This window comes from Peromyscus leucopus, chromosome 4 (genome assembly GCF_004664715.2).
Source record: "Peromyscus leucopus breed LL Stock chromosome 4, UCI_PerLeu_2.1, whole genome shotgun sequence".
Taxonomy (NCBI): domain Eukaryota; kingdom Metazoa; phylum Chordata; class Mammalia; order Rodentia; family Cricetidae; genus Peromyscus; species Peromyscus leucopus.
In genome coordinates this window covers 12,708,198-12,732,556 of record NC_051066.1, presented here as the reverse complement: position 1 = coordinate 12,732,556, position 24,359 = coordinate 12,708,198, and the positions used below count along the sequence as shown (strand labels likewise).

At 41.8% G+C, this 24,359-nt stretch overlaps 1 protein-coding gene across 1 annotated transcript; it reads left to right on the top strand.

Annotated features, from left to right (window-relative positions):
* Positions 1 to 4,013: 4,013 nt before the first annotated feature.
* Positions 4,014 to 6,876, top strand: LOC114684212 (N-acetylated-alpha-linked acidic dipeptidase 2-like). Its single transcript, XM_037204415.1, is given in 4 exon segments — positions 4,014 to 4,038; positions 4,634 to 5,125; positions 5,128 to 5,640; positions 5,643 to 6,876. Coding segments are annotated over 4 exon segments (1,314 nt in total). The 3' UTR covers positions 5,927 to 6,876.
* The last annotated feature ends 17,483 nt before the right edge of the window (positions 6,877 to 24,359 follow it).

Here is a 24,359-nt window from a genome sequence, read left to right as displayed (position 1 = left end):
GCTGGAGGCCTCAGAATTTCATAAAAAACATCATGTCAATAGTAAAGGTTTAAAAAAGGATTTTTCCATAACCTGGCAACAAGCCAAAGAAATAGTAAAGAAATGTCCTACTTGTTCCTTCTACAATCAAATGCCATTACCAGCAGGATGTAACCCAAAGGGTACTCAGAGGAATGAAATCTGGCAGATGGACGTGTTTCACTTTGCAGAATTTGAAAAATTGAAATATGTACACAACACCATCGATACTTATTCAGGATTTCAATGGGCAACTGCTTTGAGTTCTGAAAAAGCTGATTCTGTAATCACTCATTTGCTAGAAGTTATGGCTATCATGGGTATACCTGCACAAATCAAAACTGACAATGCTCCATCATATGTCTCTGTTAAAATGAAACAGTTTTTTGCATATTACAATATAAAGCATATTACAGGCATACCACATAATCCTACAGGTCAAGCAGTTATAGAAAGATCAAACAGAACTCTAAAGGATATGCTAAATAAACAGAAATGGGTAACAAAAACCCCCAGAAATAGACTGCATAATGCTCTTCTAACTTTGAATTTTCTGAATGCCAATGAGAAAGGAACAACAGCTGCAGAGAGACACTGGATAATAGAAAAAACTACAGAATTAAATCAGCCTATATACTTTAAGGATGTGCTGACCTCAGAATGGAAACCAGGGTATGTATTACATTGGGGACAAGGTTTTGCTTTTGTTTCTACAGGAGAAGATAAGCTGTGGGTACCATCAAAATTGATAAAGGTTCGATTTGAACAAGAGAGACCTCTTAATTAGAGGAGGTGATAGTTCATCAACCAGCATGAACATCCAATTTAAACTAACTTATATCAATAACACATGCCTTTTCATTTAATCAGATAATAACTTGCCAAAAGGAAACATCCCCAAAATTAGTCTTGGGGAAAGGTTTTTGTTTTTGTCTTTTGGGAGAATGAAGGTTAAGGAATCTGAAGAACACTGGACAAATGAGACAACTGAAGAAAAGGGACAAATCATCTATCCCAAGAAACAGAGTGAAACTGTGTATGGGTATATATTATCTGATACATTTTATGTGTTCCTAAATGTTTGTTTCTGCTTTTCTCTAAAGATTTAACACTATTGGTCTTCTAATAGTCCCAGTTTAATTAAAATTTAAAGCTGACTTTGGAGTTGGAGAATGGCTCTCTCCTTCTTTAAACTCAAGCATGTTGTTAAAAGGAAAATGCAAACTCCCTGTATCATGCCAGAATAAAAGAGCCATCTTCTGCTATGGTACAGGACAAAAGCAAAATTAATTAAGGGACTATTCTATTACTAATCTCAACTCTTTTGATTCTATTCTGATTCTTTAAACTTTTCTTAAAGTATAAATTTTATATCAAAATTTACAAGATTAATATATATATATACATTTTAAACTTAGTTAAGATATGAATGGTCATATAGAGTACTAACTAATTCTAGAAAAAAGGCTAGCTGCATATATATGTTTTTGTGTTCAAGTCTCTTATCAGTTTTCTGCAGGAAATCACGGCCAGGCCTAACATCAACTGAAGTCTTCAGGAAGAAGATGGGGTCCCACAACAACAACAATTCCACGTGGACAATAATAATATCAATAAGCTGACAAACATCATCCACAGATCAGCTTTGAACTGCAAGGTGCTCAGAGCAATTTTGAGATGACTAGCTGAGATGATCCAGTCTCAAAGACTACTTGAATAAGGACTTGAGATAAACCCTGAACTTTGGCATTATACACAGACTGGATAATGAAGGATATAGTTACCTTTCCTAGAATTTGACAATTAACCTAAAATTTTTCTTTCAGGATAAAGAAAACTTCGCCCATACCCAGCAGGAAGCAATTTTAAGAATACGACGTCCACATTCCCAAAGAGGTGGTGTGGGGCAGGTGGTTTTTGGTCTTTTTAATGGGTTTTGGGTCTGGGATAATTTTCAGTATTTAGGGGGGTTGGTTACAAGTTGTTGCCAAGGGTTAGGAGAAAGGCTAAGCAAAGGAGATTAGATTTAAGGTTCTTGTTTTTTAAAAAAAGGGAGGAAAAGAAAGAAAAGAAAAAGACAATTACTAATTTTAAATACTTTACATTGGATTGGATTGCTTTATATTGTATACAAATTTGAAACTGATATTGTTAGAAAATGCTATATGTATATTTCTAATTGTATTTATACCATTCATTTAACAATGTAATGCAAATTTCTGATCCTTGAATGTTATTATTACCAACTATTAGGATATAAAGAAATGAAAGTTAGTAGTTAGACATTAAAATAGAACTTGTAGTCATATTAGATATGTTTTAAAAATTGAGCAGAGATGTTTTAGACAGGTCATCTTCAAACCCTTCAGAGATCTACAGAATATGGCATTTAAAATGTTTTAATAACTTAGAAAATTTTTCTTTTTTGAGACATGTTGACTCCTGGCAGTACCAATCTACTTCAGAGAAAATATGGGCATTGAAGAAACTGCATATGGAGTCAACTTTCATTGTGGCAAAAGTTAGCCAATGGACAACAAAGTATCCTCAAATCAACAGGACAAAATGGACAAACAGAACACGAAACAAGGGACTACTGATTCTTGCCAAAACAAGTGTGGTTATGGCTTGATCAAAAGGCATCTTCTGAGGCCAGGACAATATGGCCCCATCTCTGAAGTGGCCTTCGAATCCGGAAAAGGTACAGTGCCCTTTTCTTCGAAGGCAGCTTAACAGACAGAGGGCCGATGGCTTCTGTTGTGCAATGGAACAGCAGCTGAAAGCTCACACCTCTCGATAGTAGACTGGCATTTAATAGAGGGATGTGGAGAAGAAGGGGATGCTGAGATGAAGCCATATATACACAGCCAAGAAGAATGGACAGCTGAATTCAAAAACTGTCAACAATTTCCAGAATTTAAAATCCTGAATCATGACAGGACACTAGTGGAATTCAGGTGTTTCTGGTACATGGACTGCTCTCACCCAATGTGAGGTTGAACTGTTGATCTTGTGTACATCCTACATCACAAATGAGTCTGTCAGATACACTAAGCCTATAGGCTGAAGATGATGCCTCAACACTGCGGAGAAACCTCAGGTGACTGCCCAGGCAGCTGGCTGTTTCTGTCAACTTACAAATTTTTTAGAAGTTGCTTGCATGCACTTCCTGTTTTTATTTTTGTTACCTAATATTATTCCCTTCTTTGGTCTCTGAGGGAGTTGAAGATTAGTTAGTTATGCTTGAAGATTAGTTAGTTATAGTTGAAAATTAATTAGGATAGAAAGTGCATTAGATACATCTTGGATTTACCAAAATAGGATAGATAATGGAATTATTTTCTCTGATTTGTCAAATACCTGTTTAGGTATTTATTACTTGTATATATTGTATATAGTTATTGTAATTTTGTATATAGTTTTTCTTTTATTAGTTATAACCTTTTGCTTTTTTTCTTTTTATTAAAATAGAAGAGGGGAAATGTGGTGGTAATCTAATTGTACTGAAATGTGATTTTGATTGTATGTTAATAAATAAAGTTGCCCAGGGGTCAGAGCTATTAGAGCCATAGACAGAGTGTGGAGGTGGTGGCACACGCCTTTAATCCCATAGATCTCTGTGTGTTCAGGGATACAGCCAGCATTGGAGACATATGCCTTTAAGACCTAGGGGGCTGTACATTCAGACAGTGACGAGGCAGTCACGTGTTTGGGTTTACAACCAATGAGAAGGCAGAATGACTAGAAAAACGACTTACACACAGGAAATAGCTCTCTTTCAAGAAGCTGGGACACAGCAGGAGGAAGGGTGAGATTTTAGCTCTGAGCTCTGACCTCTTGGCTTTCTCTTTTACATTGTTTCTGTGTTTCTTATTTAATAAGACGGTTGGTTACATCTACATTATCCCCATAGCAGGGTAATGCAATTCATCATTCAAGCATATCTTTTGTTCTGTTGGGTCGTTATCCAGGCCAGTCATGATTCCTGCACCCCGATGCTCATGTGCTTGACCAGGAGCAGTACCAGAAGAACCTGGGGAATTCAATATCTTCCTGTGCATCTTTCTCAGCTCTCACTTCTCTTTGTTTCACTAGATCCCAAGGAAACCCAAAACAACTTACTGGTTGACCCCACAAACTAAGTAAGTCACAGTGGCCTGTCTAACCTCTTTATGAAGAATCAGAGAGGAAGGTGAGGATACAGGAATGGGGACTGGGGTAAGTTGACTTACCCAGAAGGGGTTTGTTTCATGTTCTTCAGGACAAAGGCTCTAGTGCTGTCCTGGGCTTCTGTGGAGATGAGATTCTCCTTGACATATAAAGGCCAGTTTGTTAACAGGAAGGGAGTTGTGGTGGTTTGAAAGAAAATGGTCCCCAAAGGAAGTGGCCCTACTAGGAGTTGTGGCTTTGTTGGTGTGTATGTGTCCTTGTTGGAGACCACTTTCTGTTGCCTGCAAGATGTAGGACTCTCAGCTAACTTCCCCAGCACCATGTCTGCCTGCATTCCTCTGTGCTTCACACCATGATGACAATGAACTGGACCTCTGAAGTGTAAATGAGCCACCACAATTAAATGTTTTCCTGTATAAGAGTCGCCATGGCCTTTTGGTCTAAGGATTTGGTAGAGAGTACACCTTCAGACTTCATGTTGAAGAAGGAGTGGAGATTCCAAATATACCGGTACATCCAATTGGATACAATGATGCAGAGATACTGTTACGAAACTTGGGAGGAGCTGCTCCACCAGACAAAAGCTGGAAGGGAACTCTAAATGTTAGTTACAATATCGGGCCTGGCTTTACAGGAAGTGAATATTCCAGGAAAGTTAGAATGCATGTTAATAATATTAACAAAATCACAAGAATTTGCAATGTAATTGGAACTATCAGAGGATCCATAGAACCTGATAGGTATGTCATTCTGGGAGGTCATCGTGACTCCTGGGTGTTTGGAGGGATTGACCCTACCACTGGGACAGCAGTTTTGCAAGAGATTGCCCAGAGTTTTGGGAAACTGATGAATCGAGGCTGGAGACCTAGGAGAACTATCATCTTTGCCAGCTGGGATGCAGAAGAGTTTGGGCTGCTGGGTTCAACTGAATGGGCTGAAGCAATTACACTCTACGAGTTGACTGTACTCCTCTTCTTTACCAGTTGGTGTATAAAGTGGCAAGAGAGATCTCCAGCCCTCATGATGGTTTTGAAAGTAAATCACTTTATGAAAGCTGGCTGGAAAAAGATCCTTCACCTGAAAATAAAGATTATCCTAGAGTCAATAAGCTGGGATCTGGAAGCGATTTTGAGGCTTATTTTCAGAGACTTGGAATTGCCTCAGGCAGAGCTCGCTACACTAAGAACAGGAAAACAGATAAATACAGCAGCTATCCTGTATACCATATCATCTATGAGACGTTTGAATTAGTAGAGAACTTTTATGACTCTACATTTAAAAAACAGCTTTCTGTGGCTCAGTTTCGAGGAGCATTGGTATATGAGCTTGCAGACTCTGTTATCATTCCTTTCAACATTCAAGACTATGCAAAAGCCTTGAAAACCTATGCAGCAAATATCTTCAGTTTATCAAAGAAACATGAACAGCAACTGAGAAACTATAGAGTGGCATTTGTCCTATTGCAGTGCGAATTATGAATGACCAACTGATGCTTCTGGAAAGAGCATTCATAGATCCTCTTGGTTTACCTGGAAGGCAGTTCTACAGGCACATCATCTTTGCTCCAAGTAGCCACAACAAATATGCTGGAGAATCATTCCCTGGGATTTATGATGCCATGTTTGATATCGAAAATAGAGCAGATCCTCACTTGGCCTGGGCAGAAGTGAAGAAACATATTTCTATTGCCACTTTCACGATTCAAGCAGCAGCAGGGACACTGACAGATGGGCTGTAAAGCTCCTGTCAAGTAACTTCATCACTAACAGCACTGCAGAGGGCTTGAGAGTGAAGCTGTTAGAGGGAGGTCTCACTCAAATGGATTCACCACTAAAGGTGCTGCTGAGACAAAAGGTCTTTTTCTCTGATGATTCACGAAGCCAGGGTATTCTAAAACCATCATTTTCAGGTCATGTTTTGTATGACCACCTTACTTATCTGTCCTGTTTTTTTTTCTTTTTCCCATTTTAACTCTTGTATGCATATTCAGTGAAAGTGAAATTGGAAGCAATCCAAATGTTCATGGACAGATAATTGAATTCATTGTGGTAGACATGCACAAAAAAATACTACTGAAAATGAAAGAACTGCTGAACATCCAATATTATTGGTAGATCTTGCTGAGTAAAAAGTTGGACATCAGTGAGTCCAGAAGACCAAACTAATCTACACTACTATTTATCTTTTCAATGGAAAAACTTCTGGGGTAAATGGAATTTTCCATACCTCCGGCTTAGTGTTAGTTACCAAATCTCATCAAGCTGTCATTTAAATGTCTACATTTTATTGAAAATTATTTTGAAATAAATTTGATTATGAGGGGGAAATCCCACCAAAAAAAGAAGTCAGGTAAAGAAACAGAAATAGTACATCATCCCTTGTAAATGATCAAGGAATACATGACGTACAAATGGTACTTTGATAACTTCAGTTCTACTGAATAAACATGTAATTCTTACAAATGAGGAAATAACCACTCCAACTCTCCACCCTAATTCCTTTAAGAAAAATTCAACAGCATTACAGGGTTTTAGGCAGAGCCTTGGGATTACAGGTAAATATCATTGAAGTTTCATCCAGTAAGAAAGGATGCATACTTGGCTCGATGGTATGACACTTGCTTCATTTCTTAAAGAACCAAGTTTTTTCCTCAGTATTACACACACACACACACACACACACACACACACACACACGCATGAATATATGTATATATATATATATGAGCACATATGCACTCACACATTAAGTAAGCTTGGTTGTTTAAGTACTTTACCATGTAATAAAAAAAATTAGCACAGTTCTTTCCCTTAGCCTTGGGGAGGATCAAGGGAGAGGGTGTGGACAGAAAATACAACCTGGAAGGAATGCTATGGAATGGTCTTCTGGACATTATTGTTGCACACATAAATGTGCAGCAGTTGTGGGTTATCTACACAAGGTCAAGCACAAGAGTCCAGAACAGAGCTTGGCGGTGGTGGTGGCCTTTAATCCCAGCACTTGGGAGGAGGAGCCAGGTGGATCTTTGTGAGTTCAAGGCCAGCCTGCTCTACAGAGCGAGATCCAAGACAGGCACCAAAACTACACAGAGAAACCCTGTCTCAAAAATAAATAAATAAATAAATAAATAAATAAATAAATAAATAAATAAATAAATAATAAAAAGGAAAGGAAAGGACATGACTGCTCCTAGATATGGTGGAGGAGAAAGTTTATTGTAGATAAATGAGAGACCATAGAGTGGTCATGACCAGGTTGAGCAGGGCCATATGGGGAGAGAAGGAGGAAAAGGGAGAGGGGTGAGAACATTTAAAACTCGAGTGTTCCAGTCTTTGGCCATTGATCTGTACTGAGGCCATGCAGTTTATAGTCAGAGGAGAGAGAGGGTGCACAGACTAAAGACTGCTGCCGGGAACTTCTAGAAGCTCCAAGAGGGAGCTGAGAGAGAACCTGTGGCCCAGACAGACTCAGGCTTACAGAAGCTGCTGGAGGAGCTCTGCCCTAGGGAGGAGAGGCCTAGGACAGCTTAAGGGAGAGACGGGACAGGCAGCTCCAAGGGGGGAAAGAAAGCTTTAGGAGAAAGCTGAGAGGAAAAGCTGTGGGGCTGCAGCCGATAGCTGGGAGATGGCAGAGTGGGAGCACGGGCGGGCAGCGGCCAGGAGCTGGGAGATGATGGCAGAGTGGGAGCACGGGCGGGCAGCGGCCAGGAGCTGGGAGATGATGGCAGAGTGGGAGCACGGGCGGGACCGCAGCCAGGAGCTGGGAGATGGCAGAGTGGGAGCACGGGCGGGACTGCGGCCAGGAGCTGGGAGATGGCAGAGTGGGAGCACGGGTGGCCAGGAGCTGGGAGATGGCAGAGTGGGAGCACGAGCAGGACCGCAGCCAGGAGCTGGGAGATGATGGCAGAGTGGGAGCACGGGCGAGACCGCAGCCAGGAGCTGGGAGACAGCAGAGTGGGAGCACGGGCGAGACTGCGGCCAGGAGCTGGGAGATGGCAGAGTGGGAGCACGGGCAGGACCGCAGTTTGTAGGGGGAGGCAAGACAGAGTGGCTGAACTGAAGCAATAAAGTATTGTGACAAGAATTTCCATCCTGGGCCTCCCCAAACAGAATGGGAAACTCGTCAGAGAGAAAAACGCTCTGAATCACAAAGGAGAGGTGTCCCTTCCCACATGACCAGGACCCAAGTAGGGCAAAAGAAGCTTCCTTGCATATTGGTGTGGCTTTTGTAGTAACAGTAGACAAAGCAGACAGCTCAGGGTGACACTTATCCAGTAAAGAGTGATGAGAGACCAAGGAAAAATGGAGACAGTAAGTGTCCTTAGTAGAGCTACCCAGATGGGTATGGCAGGCCAGAGCCAACAGATGAAAGACAAGTGCCCAGCTGGGTGACTTGGGAGGATGTAGAAGGCTCCAGGAGCTGGTTAGACACTTAAGGCATAGACAAAGAGAGGAATGTTTATAGTATGTGGAAGGGAGACGTAGCTGAGAATTTGGGGTCAAATTTGATGGATGATAGGAGCCAGCAGAAACAAATGATCCATACATATCTTAGGAGAGTCAAATCAACAGCTTGATTCAGAGAGGCCAAGCTCTTTAAAGGGAACTCATACATGTCAATCCTGAGGTTTCTGCACCAGATGAATGAAAAAACAGAAATAAAAAAGGGAGGAGATGACCACTCCTAGGTCAGGTGGAGAAGAAAGTTTATTGTAGTAAAAAGGACAGCATAGACAGAGACATCTGGGAGAGTCCAGAGTGAATATGACCCTAAGTCAGGCCATACAAAGTGGGGGAGGATGAGGGAGGGCCAGAGACCACAGACTAAGAGCCCAGGAGAATAAAGAGTGGTAGACCAAAATGGGTGGGTTATTTAGGGAAAAGCAGCTAAGTAAAGGGTAGCCCAGCCTCGGAGCTGGAGAAGTTTAGGGTGATGGGTGGGGTATGCTATCCATACCCTTTAACAGGACTGATGGATACTGGGAGAACCTGGCAGCCAGGTCCTTTTTTTGGTATATTAAGTAGGCCCCTCAGTTAACCATTTATCTCAGCCTTGAGACCTAACAGATGGCACCAATCAAACCACAAAAAGTCTCTCATCCTGAAAATCAGAGTCAGGGGGTGGGAAGGACTGAGAGGAGGGCAGGGAAGACTGGGGACAAACGGGGTTTACAAAGAGCTCCATTAAAGTCCCATGTAAACAAATTTCTAAGCGGTCTAATTAAATAAAAAACACGGAGCCAAATATAGGGGTGAAAGCCTTAGAGATCAGGGAAATAGTGAGAGCCACCAACCTTACCTCCCAGCTCTGCAGCTACCAAAAGGCCATGACTTCCTGTCTACCCAGGCTTTTATTGCCCTGCTGTTCTGCCCTCTCATTGGCTCTTAGCCCAGCTACCTCACTTCCTTGTTACTGCCTGTCTGTACAGACCTCCAGGTCTCTATGGTTAGTACTGGGATTAAAAGCATGTGTCACTATTCCATGCTTGGCTCTGTTCCCAGTGTGACCTTGAACACACAGAAACCATGCCTGCCAAGTGATCGGATTAAGGGCGTGTGCTACCCCTGCCTGACTGGTGTTAATGGCTTGCTATTTCCTCTGATCTTCAGGCAAACTTTATTTATTAACATACAAATAAAATATCACCACATTTCAGCACAAATAGAATATCATCACAGTCCCAAGAACCAAGGTTCCATCCATGGAACTTGCACTACCCATGGAGTGAGAGGCCACAAAATACCAGAGGTCTTTGCAGAGGGCCATGGGAGTATACAGCAGGTGACAACTAGTGTTTGACAAGTCAACCCACCAGACATGTAACTCCCTGATAATGGGGAGCCCTGTAGCATAAATCCTAATTGGTCTTATTAAAAATCTGGAGCCGTATATCAGGGTGAAAGCTGAAAGATCAGAGAAGCAGAGCAAGCCACAGCCACCACCCCTTGTCTCACCAACTCCTCAGCCTGAAAGAGTCTGAGTTCCTGTCTCCTCCCGCCTTATAGTCCTTTCTCTGCCCAGCCATATCACTGCCTGTCTCAACCTTCTTTGTGCTGGGATTAAAGGTGTGTGATCCCAAGTGCTGGAATTAAAGGTGTGTGCCACCACTGCCTGACTTCTGTGTTTAATCTAGTGGCTTGTTCTGCCCTCTGATCTTCAGGCAAATTTTATTTGTTCAAAATATTACCACAGAGCCCCACCTGGCAAAACCATGAGGTCACACTGGCTGTGGAAACCAGTTGTTTTCTGTCTGTAATTTTCTCAGATGCCACTGCTATGCCTCCCTAATAAGAACAGCTGTGGGGGGCTTTCCACAGCCCTTTGGCAGTGTGTTTTACATCTCTGGGCACACATCTATCTGTGGATTTCTGATTAAGCTGTATAATTCTGATGAACAGAAATATTACCAGAATATTTTTCTTTACTGACACAGGAAATTAACAGTATTCTCAGTCTCAAAGACAGCCTTTTACACATTTTGCAAAGACCTTAAAACTAGTCTAAAACAGAAGAAGCTACCCTACAGAATATACACAAAAACTAATTCCCAGGTGTTGTTTATTGCTAAATCAAGGCCAGACTGTTAACACTGAGATTGGCTTCTTGCAGTAGCTCTCTTTCTGCATATACCCTGACAGCTCAAGGTTCAGATATTGTTTAATATTGTTTATTGTTTAATGTCAGACCCCTCACCAACTTAGAGCTACATGCATGGGTCAATGTGATATTACTAGCCTAAGAGAAACTACATGACCTACCTTTGTGTTTTGAGAATGGTAGGGCCATGAAAATATAACTTATAATTGTCCAGAGTTTGGCTGTGAGGGAGCAGCAGCAGCAGTGTGGAGAGAGACAGCTGTGTAGAGCCATGTGAGAGCTGGTGCAGAATGTGAGTGAAGTGTGTGTGTGTGTGTGTGTGTGTGTGTGTGTGTGTGTGTGTGTGCGTGCGCACGAGCGGCGCACATGCTGCGTGAGAAATACAGCATTAGAGAAGTATGATGGAGTGAGTGGGTGAAAGTGTGTGAGTAAAGAGTGAGTGAATAGCCTGGGCTACCAAGTGAGTCCCAGGAAAGGCGCAAAGCTACACAGAGAAACCCTGTCTCGAAAAAAAAACCAAAAAAAATAAAAAAGAGTGAGTGAATAATGTAAAAGAAAGATGTGTGAGTGAGTGTGAGAGAGAGCCATGTGAAGGAGCTGCTGCTGTGCAGAGGAGCTGTGCCTAGGAACTGTGTAAAGTGCTGTCTGGGGAGAGAGCTGTGTAAATGAGATGTTCAGCTGTGGCTGGGTAGAGATTTGTAACTGTGTGGAGGCAAGGAAGATGAAGCTGTATAGGAAAGATATGTATGTAAAAGAAAGATGTGTAGTCATGTGAAAAGATGTATATATGTAAAGATATGTAGCTGTATGTATAGAATGTAGCAGTGTGGAGATATGGACCTGTGTAAAGACTGAAAGAGTCAAAGACCATTCTTAAAATGAAGTAAAAGAGAAAGTTAACATCAGAAAGCACGTGTGTGTTCTTATTTTACCAGTCAGATAGATAGCAATTTATTCCTAAATACCCTCAGACAGAGAAAGTCTAGCCCTCAGATAGTTAAGAATTTTTCCTAAGCCCTCACTGCCTTCATGGATTTTCTTGCATTACCCTGGAGGTGGCCTTGGAGCAGGCTCTCCATAGACCACTGATAGGTCTCAGACTGGGGTGGTGGAGGATTAGCCTGTGCATAGCTTAGAGTGTGTCCATTCTCCCAGAGGAATGAGCCCAGAAAAGGTAGAAGGACGCTTTCTGCCTAAAAGGTTCCCAGATTTTGTCATCAAATAAAAGAAAACTGAGGCAGAGAGGCAGACAAACTCAATCTCAACAGGCCAAGGCTGCTGTATTGGAACAGTGAGAGCCTGCTAACATCAAAACCACAGCTCTCATCTTTTTTAGAGCTTTTATTAATTAAATTTTTTAATTTATTTTACATCCTGATCACAGTTTCTCCTCCCTCCTCTCCTCCCATTCCCTCCCCCTTACTCCCCTCTACCCCCCCATCCACTCTTCCTCCATCTGTGTTCAGAAAGGGTCAGTCCTCCCATGGGTGTCAGCAAAGCATGGCACATCAAGTTGATATAGGACCAAGCTCCTCCCCCTGCATCAAGGCTGGGTGGGGCAACCCGGCATGGGAATAGGTCCCCAAAAGGCAGCTCAAGTGCCAAGGACAGGTCCTGACCCCACTGCTGAGAGCTGCACAAACCATGTAACTGTCACACACATGCAGAGGGCCTAGGTGGGTCCCTTGCAGGCTCCCTAGCTGTCAGTTCAGAGTCTATGAGCTCCCATTAGCTTAGGTCAGCTGTCTCCTTGGGTTTCTCTTCATGACCTTGACCCCCCCCCCAGCTCCTACAGTCCCTCCTCCCTCTCTTCAACTGGACTCCTGGGACTTGGTCCAATACTTGGCTGTGGATCTCTGCATTTGCTTCCATCAGTTACTGAATGAAGGCTCTCTGATGACAATTAGGATAGTCACCAGTCTGATTACAGGAGATGGCCAGTTCAGGCACCGTCTACACTATTTCAAGGAGTCTTAGCTGGGCTCATCCTTGTGAATTCCCGGGAGTTTCCCTGGCACCAGGTTTCTCTCTAACCCTGAAATGTCCCCCCATCAAGACATCTCTTTCATTATTCTCCCCCTCTGACCTGCCATTAATCCACCCAACCCAATCCCTTGTGTTCCTATCCCCATATTTCCCCATCCCCTCTCTCCCACCCCCAGTTTATCCAGGAGATCTTTTCTATTTCCCCTTCCCAGGGAGATCCATGTGTCCCTCTTTGGGCCCTCCTTACCTAGTCTGTCTGGGTCTGAGGACTGCAGCATGGTTATCCTTTACTTTATATCTAATATCCACTTATGAGTGAACACATAACATATTTGTCTTTCTGAATCTGGGTCACCTCACTCAGGATGATTTTTTTTTCTAGATACATCCATTTGTTTCCAAATTTCATGATAGCATTGTCTTTTACAGCTGAGTAATACTACAATGTATAAATGTACCACATTTTCTTTATCCATTCTTCAGTTGAAGAGCATCTAGATTGTTTCTGGCTTCTGGCTAGTATGAATAAAGCTTCTATGAACATATTGAGCAGATGTCCTTGAGTATGGTTGAGCATCCTTTGGGTATATGCCCAAGATTGGTATAGCTGGGTCTTGAGGTAGATTGATTACCCATTTTCTGAGATTTGCCATACTGATTTCCAAAGTGGCTGTACAAGTTTGTGCTCCCACTAGCAGTGGAGGAGTGTTCCCCTTACACCACATCCTCTCCAACAGTGTTTTTGACCTTGGCCACTCTGACAGGTGTAAGAGTTGTTTTGATTTGCATTTCCCTGATTGCTAAAGGATGTTTAACAATTTATTTTTAAGTGTATCTCAGCCATTTGAGATTCTTCTGTTGAGAATTCTCTATTTAGATCTGTACCCCAATTTTTATTAGATTATTTAGTATTTTGATGTCTAATTTCTTGAGTTCTTTATATATTTTGGAGATTAGTCCTCTGTCAGATGTGGGGTTGGTAAAGATCTTTTCCCATCCTGTAGTCTACTGTTTTGTCTTATTGACAGTGTCCTTTGCCTTACAGAAACTTCTTAGTTTCAAGAGGTTTCATTTATTAATTGTTGATCTCAGTGTCTGTGCTACTGGTGTTATATTTAGGAAGTAGTCTTCTGTGCCAATGAGTTCAAGGCTACTTTCCACTTTCTCTTCTATCAGGTTCAGTGTAACTGGATTTATGTTGAAGTCTTTGATCTACTTGGACTTGAATTTTGTACAAAGTGATAGATATGAATCCATTTGCAATCTACAAGTCGACATCCAGCTATTCTAGTACCATTTGTTGAAGATGTTTTCTTTTTTCCATTGTATAATTTTGGCTTCTTTGTCAAAAATCAGGTGTCCATAAGTGTGTGGGTTTGCATTGGGGTCTTTGATTCAATTGGATCAATCCATTGATCCACATGCTGTTTTTATGCCAATACCAGGCTGTTTTTATTACTACAGCTCTATCATAGAGCATGAAGTCAGGGATGGTGATACCTCTGAAAGTTCTTTTATTGCACAGGATTATTTTAGCTATCCTCAGATTTTGTTTTTCCATATGAAGTTAGTATTGTTCTTTCAAGGTCTGTAAAGAATTGTGTTGGAATTTTGATGAGAATCACATTGAATCTGTAGATTGTTTCTGGTAAGGTTTCCATTTTTACTATGTTAATCCTGCTGATCTAAGAGCAAGGGAGATCTTACCTTTTTCTGTTTTTTTCTCCAATTTCTTTCTTCAAAGACTTAAAGTTCTCCTCATACAGGCCTTTCATTTGTTTGATTAGAGTTACCTCAAGATATTTTATATTATTTGTGACTATTGTAAAGAATGTTGTTTTCCTGATTTCTTTCTCAGTCCATTTTTCATTTGTATATAGGAGGGCTACTGTTGTGGAAATTTGATCCATTCAGCCAATGGTATTGGGGTGACTAGCCCTAGGGCATGGTCTTGTCTGGGTACATGACCAGATCGGAACTAAGGAGGAGTGTCGTGCTCACTCACTGGGATGTGGAAGGTTTCCTGATGCCACAGTTTGGTGAGCTGGTGTGGAGCTTTCCCCATCCTTCCCTGGTGGACGAGGAGGCAGCGGAGCCGCTTCATTCTGTATTTATGGTTGTGTTATCCCATTTCATCCCTTAATAAATTATTGACCAGACTTCCGTGGGTTCTCACTTCACCTGGCACCCACGTGTCCTGAGCCCAAACAGCCCTGAGGCTAATCCATGTGGCCTGCCTGAGCACAACAGGCACTGTGGCTAGCCTGTATGGCCCACCTGCCCCAGGATCCACGCGCAGATGAGCCCAGGACACTCAGCCTATCTCCTCAGCATGCCCTGGTGTGCTTCCCACGCACTACTGGTTCTGGGATGGGAGCCCCGCCTAGCACTCCCAGCTCGGTCCACCCCAGTGCCTCCTGGTCAGCTGCCTGCTCCAGTGCCCTCTGAGCGCACCTGCTCCACAGCTTGGACCTCCGAGGCAGGCTGCCAGGCACCTCGGTGTCTGCCTGTTCCACAGTCTGGGCAGAGCGTTGCTCGGTGGTTTCTCTCGGCGTTCCCCGGCTCCATACACATTCTGCTTCACTCAAGCACTAGGGCAGAGCCTGGTCCAGCATTTGAGCACCCACTCAGCCTGAGGACTCTCAGCTGCTCTCTCTAAGCAAATTTGTACGGTGTAAATAATCTGTTGTGGCCTGGGCATATAATTCTTTTTCTCCCCATCTCCTTTATGGGCTCCCTGCAGTCCTGCCTAGCACTCATGAGTTACAGATTGGGGGCTGGCCTGTGCGGAACTTTAATCCACAGGACAGTTTAATCTTCCAGGTCAGTTCCTGGAGCCTAAATCAGAGTAGCTCCACAGGCTCTCCCCTGACCTGTTTTGGTGCCACAACTGCGACACCTGCTGACCAAAGATCATTATTACATCCTAAAAAAATCACAAGAAACCAGTCATCATAACATCGGTTCCACCTGCTGGTCAATCAAGATTATTACACCTAATACACTTCGAGGATTTTAACTGAGGTAAATTACTTGACAACTTTAAACGCTAGACAAATACATAAATAAAAACAATTTATAAAACCTTTCTGATGCCAATATCAGGAAATATCACTATGAAGGCAATTAGGACCCTGCTCATTTCTACTATGGACAGGATGCTAGTAGAGATAAGCAACCTAGCTGGGATGGACGCATTTTTAGCTATAATGATTATTAGTCTGGCACTTCATATCTTATCCTTAAAGAAATGGTTTGATAACACTGACAAAAATGAGAAACTGACTAAAATGATGTGGAGTTTGCAAAATGGCAATGAAATATTGACTGAAAAAGTTCAAACCATGGAGAATGGTTATAAGAAATTGGAAGAAAGGACACTGGATTTGGAAGGTAACATGCAAGCCATTCAGATAGTCACTAAGGAAGACAAAACAGCTTTGGAAGATAAGATAAAAGCTTTAGAGGTTTTTATGAATGAAGAGAACAAGAAACTAACTGATCTTATGAAGGCTTTATAACAACTCACTGTTCAGGAGATTCAGGCCTCACAAAAGGCAACTACTAGTAGATTCCAAGCCTTCGAAGAACTTATTAGAACTGAGAAGAGCATTCAGACACAAACAAAAGAATTTAGAGGGAGGTCAGCTTCACCATTACCTTACAGAATTAGAGATGAGTAGCCTAGGGTTGTGAGCACACCTGCCATGATTTATTCTGTTACTGTTTATGAAAGGCCAGTAAATGACAGTTATCCCAGAGGATATGCAGAATGTAAATGAGAATCTATACATATGAAAGATTTAAAAACCATTAAGGAAGCAGTAGTTTCCTATGGTATGCATTCAGCATATGTGAGGCAGATGTTGAATACATGGTCCTCTAGGAACAAAATTACTCCAAACAACTGAAATAGATTTGGTCTTCAGTTGAGGAGAAGCTAGTTGAGAGAGGAAGGTAAGGCCCTTAAATTCCTAGGTAAGATTGGAGGTTTTGAGATTTCTCAAGATAAAATAATTGGCGAGGGCCATTATGCTGCTGTAAATAGTCAGGCCACATTTGCTGAACACATCTTGCCCCTATGTTATACGACAGCCTAAACGCTTGGGATAAGATTCAAGAATCAGGAAAAATAACTGAGCCATTTACTAAAGTTATGCAAGACTCAAAAGAACACTTCATTGACCTTTTGCAAAGGTTAATTAACTAAAGCTGCAAGTAAAATTATATCAGAACCAGAAGTTAGACAAATACTAATTCACTATTTGGGTTTTGAAAATGCTAATTTAGAATGCAAAAAGATAATTGGGCCTTTAAAGATCAGATCAGTACCCACAGAAGAATGGATACAACACACAGTCAATACTGACTCTCTTAACTATGGTGATGACACTCAGATAGGAGAGGTGATTTCCAAAGGCCTGAAGAGACATCAAAATGTCAAATGTTTTCATTGTGGTAAACCAGGACATCTAAGAAGAAACTGTAGACAAGGCATTCCTAGAAACAATGTTTCTTCTAGGGATGACCCAAATAGAAGGCCCCAACCTTCTGGATTATGCAGAAGATGCAGCAAAGGCCAACATTGGACCAATGAATGCAGATCAACAAGAGACAAACAAGGCAACCTTTTACCATTTGGAAATGCCTTGTTACCTTGAACTATGTTTTATCTGAGACAAAGTTCCAGTTCCTAGAAGCTGAATATTTACTTCCTGAAGAGGCCAATCTGGATGCCAAGATTTTGGTGAAATTATTGTTATATTTGCCCCTGTGTCTAGTAAACCTTCAAATGTAATGTGACTTATTTGTATTTTTAGTTTTGCTCTCTTATCAGTTATAGCAGTTTGTCAAAATGCTTGACTTTTGGTCTCTCCTGAAATTTTTTGTTTTATCTACTGGAGCTATTCCATTCTTGATTACATTCAGAGTAGTGTTATTTTTAACAACAGGCATTAAATCTTTTAATTGTTCTGTGGATGAGTTTCTCTGATGCTGACAGGGAATGACTGAATCAAATTTGATATCAGAGCCTGCAAGAGGACCCTCATGGCATTTCTCAATGGCAAAGGGTTATCTTTTCTGTCCCTTGTTGATTTGTTGATCTGTATTCTTTAGTTCAGTGTTGGCCTATGCCACGCCTTCTGTGTACTCCAGAAGGCTAGACTCTTTATCTCTAGAAAAAAAAAAAAAACATTGTTTCTAGAAAGGTCTTAACTACAGTCCCTTTGTAAATGACCTTTCTTACTACAATTAAAATGTCTGACATTTTGCTTTTTCTTAAAAGTTTTAGAAATTACTTGTCCTATCAGGGTAGCATCATAAACATGAGATCCAATATCAGCCATATTTCTAATTCATTCATCTATTGGTGCTGATCTTTTCTTTAAAGGCTTAATCACACTTCTACATTTTGAATTAACATTTTCAAAAGCCAAAGATTCTATTAATATTTTCTGACTTCCAGATCTGACACTATTCTGTTTACAGCTGATGTCAACCTTTGCAAGAACATCAGTGAGGTCTTCTTTTGGGCCTTATATAATTTTAGTAAATGACTCAGACCTCATTCCTGATTCCTTAACCTTACTCAAGGCATACAAAGCTGCTAAGTGACACAGCACCAGGTGTTATCCATAAATCCAAGCTGCCTTTGTAATTCACCATATTTGCCTTCACCTAGAAACTCATTTTAGGAAATATTAATACCTCCAGACCTATTTCATTCTTCTATGGCCCTATGACCTCTTTCTACCATGTTTGCCATTGCAACTGAGGACCAGTTTCCAATATTGCTGATGTCAAGTCCTTCCAGTCTTGGGGGATAATTCTGTTCTAAGTTGTCCATTAATTTAATATCTACTTCACATAGGATAAATGCATGCCATATGAAATTACCACTTTCTTAAATCTCTTCAAATCTAATATTTCTATAGGATTTCATTTAATTTCTTGATAACCTTGGGGATGCCTATTGTCTCCTGGTAGTTCTTCAATAGTACCTTAATAAATTAAGGTTGGTTTTCTAACAACCTTTGGCTACCCCTCTTCAGTTTCATCATGGAGTGGCATAGTAGGTTCTTATCTAAATTCCTTTCTCTGTGTCTGAGTATTTTTTTTCATTTGTAAGTCTTTCTAAGGCTTGTATCTTATCAGTCCATTTTTTGGCACAAAAAAACATTATGGCAATTAAGGGTAAAATATCAATTACAAGACTAATAGCAATTATAATTGGTATTATGTCAATCTCAGTTAAGTCATTTATCTTTTGTTTTGTTTTGTTTTGTTTTCACTTTCAAGTCATCTAAAGTAGACCTATACAGGGACCTAAAGTTTTGCATTATATTTGTCATCCTTAATGTGGGGAAATTTTTTTCTTTACTATTATGGAGTTTCAGTTTGTCTGCTGCTGGTGTGATTTTTCTGTCCCTATGATCATGCCCCACATTGGGCACCAAATGTTTTTAAATATAGCTCTGCCATTCTATTTCATCAGTAAAGACTTGGGAGCCAGATACTGTGTGAAAACCTGCTAGCTCAGAGAGGCAGAGAAAGCACCAAGCAACTTCCTCCTCTGCCGTCTTCCTAGAAAGAGAGCTTTCTCCTATGCTGTCTCAAACAAAAACTCCTCCAGCCAAATTTCCCTCCCTTCTATTTCTTGTGTGTGTCTCTCTCCACCCTATTCTTACTCTCTATGGCATTTTTCTGCCATTTGGTTGCTTGCTCTGCCTCTTGGCCTACAGTTGATTTTATTTAATCCTGTTTATACTATTCAAGCAAAAAGCTCTTGGATTAAAGATATGTGCTAGAACTGAGCCACACTATACCTAGAAACAGATTATTCCAATAAATAACACAAATCTTGGGGTTCGCAGTGTGATCAAATATCCTATACCAGGTGCCACATACAAAGAACCCACTACACTAGGTAAATGATTCTAGTATATTAATAGAAAACAGGCAGCTAAAAAGGAGGTCATGGCCTCCTCCTGTTCCTCTTACACACCTACTCTTGCCCTCCAGCTTCCTTGGCCATCTTATCTGGAAGCTTGCTTCTCTCCCATTTAAGCTGAAAAAAAGGACTAAACTTCTTAACCACACCCAATCCTCCCAGTGACCTAGGCACAAGCTCCCCCACCCAAATTGCCTTCTGCTACTGATTGTTCCTGCTCCAAATGTGAGTAGGGAAACATTTGATGTATCAGAATCTAGTGGGCAGCATAGGCGGTCCTGGACCTCGACAGCTCTGAGAGGGAGGGTCCCCATAGCAACATTAAAGACCACAGGTACCAGAACAGATTCACTCTGTAGATCAGGAATCTGTGTTGTCTCAGTAGATCAGGAATCTGTGTTGTCTCAGAGCACTTCATACTCTGTAGCATCCATCTCCTTTCTTGGCTGTAACCATCCCCCATCTATCTACTCAACTACATTGCAAGCTCCTGAGGAGCAGAGCCTTGACACCAGTGCTTCACCCTTTACTCCAGACACTGAAAATGCTCCAGCTATAAAACAGTCAAAATCTTTCCACTAAAGGGAAGTTCCTTAACTGTGCTGCAGGGTTCCATCTCCAACAAGGGAACTGTCTTCTGCTGTGTTGATTATCTCAGGGCTCAATGATAGGACATATGAACCCCTGTGCTCCTTTGACACAACTCTGGCTCCGTCCACACCATCTGGCCTGATATGAGAACTATGGGGTCCATCAAAGCCTGTTGTGAACCTACAGTTGCAAAATTATCTTAAAACATTAGATTCCCCAATCTACCAAAAGCTTTCCTTACCTTGTCATTTTAATAACTGGCAAGCCCTCAAGGAGACCCCAAGTCTGGTTTTGTTTGAATGTGGAAGCAAGATCTAGAGACTGTTGCCCTAAATGTGATTGTTTTAGTCTTTGTAGATCCGTTCATGTGTATAAGTCTTTTTCTACATGTATATAGGTGCCCCACATGGTTGCCCAGGACATGAGGAGGTGAAAAGAAGGCATCAGATCCCCCTGGAACTGGAGTTACAACCAGTTGTGAGCTGACCTTTGTATATTGTAAATCCAGCCTAGGTCCTCTCTAAAAACTATACATGCTCTTTACAGATGAGCTATCTCTACAGCCCCTCATTAATTATTTTAGAAGCTGTGTTTCCATAACTCTGAATGCTCAGTTATACACTAAACTCAGTTCTAAGCATAAGTGTATCAATACGAGAGATGGACTGTAGTTGAAGTGGAAGATGACTGATCCTTAGTCCTCTTGCAGTTTTTGAAGACAGTGCCTGTCACAGTGATCATAGCTCCCACTTCTGATGCCTGCATCCCTCTTTTCTGTGTTTCCAGTGACACACTCTAGTGAAGCCCAGATGTTCTGTGAATTACTACAGATAATTAAGGGAGTTCCTAATTGGATAAAAGCATCCTGATGTGAAGATGCACACCTTACAATCTCAAAACTTGAGAGGCCAAGGCAGGAGGAGCATGCCAGCCTCAGATTCATACTGGTTTTTAATCTAGCCTCAGCTACATTAGATTCTGTCTTTTAAAAAAACCCACAAACATTTTAACAACTGAAGTAGAAAAATTCAGTGCAGGAAAGTCATTTGACAAGATTCCAGATAAGAACTGTCTGAAGAAGAGTCTCTCCCTATGTTGATGAAGAGCTTCTGCAAAAGATCTGCAGCCTCTGTCATTCTCCTGTGCAATACAGCACTCTCTGCAGCCTCTGGAACAAGGGAGGATGTCCACTCTCCCTGTGTACATGTAATGCAATGCAGAAAGTTCCAACTATAGATTTAGGGTTAAAGGGGGAAATAAAAGACATACAGATTTACAGGAAGAAATAAGACACTATATGGGGATGGTGTGATTGTCTCTGAAAGGATCCAATGAGTCCAAAAGCAAAATCGGAATGGACAAGTGACTTGAAGAAGGTTCTCAGCTGTAACACCTTCCCCACCATGGTGGAACCAGCCATGTGGAAGGGATCACATCACAAAATGGTTTCCTTCCCTGATCTCCTGTAACCCTCAGCTAGTGTCTCTAGCTCTCCTTACACTGTGTTGTTCAGTGTTCACTGTATTCACTATCCCTGCTCGGTCTACTGTGGCTCCTGTCTCCTGATTACTTAATTATATATTATTACAGCTGTGGCACACGCCATGAGGGAGCCCCAGATGATACGAAGTGGACAACAACTACGGGTCTGAGGGGTTGTAGATTCAATGGAATTGTCTGAAGCAGCTGCACAAAGGGGGCATTTAAGGACATAATTGAAGGGAGTGAAAGGAAAAAGCCATGAATGAGGACGTGGAGGAGGACTCCAGGTGGGAGGAACACTCAGTGGGGCCTGGAAGGAGAAGAGAGAGTCTGGCTGTGACAAGAAGAGACATGAGGGCTGGGAGGGAGAGGAAGATGTCCAGAGACCAGGCTAAAGAGAGGGTTGAGCAAACAATAGTGGTCTGTGGGCCAAAGCGGCACTTTAGCTTTTACTCTGAGTAAAAAGGAGACATGATGAGAGTGTTGACACACTCGCGACATACCTCAGTGTCTTAGGGGGGAGAAAGCCAAGCAAAAGCATGGTAGATGGAAAGATAACAAGAATCAGAGATGAAATTAGTGACAAGGGATTAAAGTACAGGGCAAATGTCAATGAAACAAATGCTTCTTTCTCCGAACACTAAACAGGATTGTGAATTCCTTAATGAAACTGGGACAAAGACAGAGAGAACTCTTGAAATCAGTGATAAAATGTGAGCATTACAACAGACCGGGATCAAATTTATAAAATCATTAAGTAGGAACATTTTGACACTTTGGACTCAAAAGGTTGGAAATCTACCTTCTGAGTGGCCATTTAAATGTCCCACGGCAGCTTTCTGGTTCCTCATCTTCACCTCCAGGTATCTTTGCCCATCCCCATGTGAGGTGGGTGCTCTCTCTACGGAAAGTTCCTATGAGTGCTGCCTGTTCTCCTTCAGATAACGCATTGCTCTCTCATCCCTGTAGCCACACAACCTGCTGCCCAAATGTGGTCTCTTGGCTTACCTTGCCTAGGATCCAGTTGTGGCTGGTGGCACCTAGAAGGGGCAACAGAACTGGGGACCTGAGAATTGTTGTTCAGCTTGCATGGTCACACTCCAGCCACTGCAGGAATCTTGGTGCCCTGTGGACTGATGATTACACTAAATGTTGTTGTAGTCTCCCACAGGAAAGTCCTAATGTGCCTCATAAAAGTCAAGACTCATTCTTTCTGATTACTATTTTAAACTTTCTGAAGTGGTTTGAAAGAAAATGGCATTCAAAGGCAGTGTCACTATTAGGAGGTGTGGCCTTCTTGAAGTAGGTGTAGACTTGTTGGAGGAAGTGTCACTGTGGGGGTGGGCTTTGAGGTCTCTTTTGCTCAAGCTTTGCTCAGTGGGACACTCAGTTTATTTCCTGTTGCCTGCATATCAACATGTAACAATTCCTTCTCCAGGACCATGTCTGCCTGCATGCTGCCATGCTTCCCACAATGAAGATAATGGACTAAACCTCTGAACTGTAAGTAAGCCACCTCCTTTATAAGAGTTGCTGTGGTCATGGTGTCTCTTTGCAGCAATAAAAACCGTAACTAAGACAGAAGTGGGTACTCAAGACCAACCAGGGACTGGGGTATTGCTGTGATAGGCCTGACCATGTTTTTGTTTGAAGGAATTTAGACTTTGGGTTAGGAAAACAGTGGAATGCTTTAAGCACAGCCTCTTTTTTTTTTTTTTTTTTTTTTTTTTTACATTTTTTTTCATTTATTTTACATACCGCCTGCAGTTTTCCCTCTGAAAGGATGATAAACAGCGCTGATTGTGGTGCTCAGCTGGTTACTGTGTGGAAAGGTCATAGTCACGACAGAACCCAGTGTTTTCAGAGCTTTATTTAGGAGGGAAAAGGGGGAAGAGGAAAGAAGAGTCAGACCTGGAGAGAGAGAAAGATGGTGGGCAGGAGGAGGGGTGGAGCAGAGCAGAGAGAGCAGTCTGCATCTGGTGTTCAAGGCACAGATTGCGTGACCACGCCCTGGGCCCTGTGTATGTAGTCACCAGAACCCCCCCCATGATGTAAGATTCAAGTCCCCAAGCTGCACATGTGCAGGAGTGAGGGCAGGATCCTAACACCCTCCCTCCTCTCCTGCCAGCCCCTCTTCATTTGGCCAAACCAGTAGGAGCATGGAAGACAATGGTGCTAAGAGTTATTTGAACCAAGTGGTGCTGGCTTGGGGATATCAGGGGAGAATTTTAGTATGTTGCCTAGAGATCATTCTTGTGATGTTTTGGTGAAGAATACGGCTGCTTTTTGCTCTTGTCCAAAGAGTCTGCCTGAGGCTAAAGTAAAGAGTTTTGGATTAATCCTGTAGGCAGAGGAAATCTTAAAACAGCCTGGTATAGACAGTTATATGGTTATTAATATTAACTTTAATGAAGATTTATAATGAAAAGGAACAAGCTGAGCAAATAAAAATACAGAATGTACAGATTGAGAAAAAGGCACCAGAAAGTGGAATTGAGCTAATTCTGTGTTCAAGGAGATAAACAGATTAAGAAATAGAATAAGGACTTCCCTTCTGGTCCAG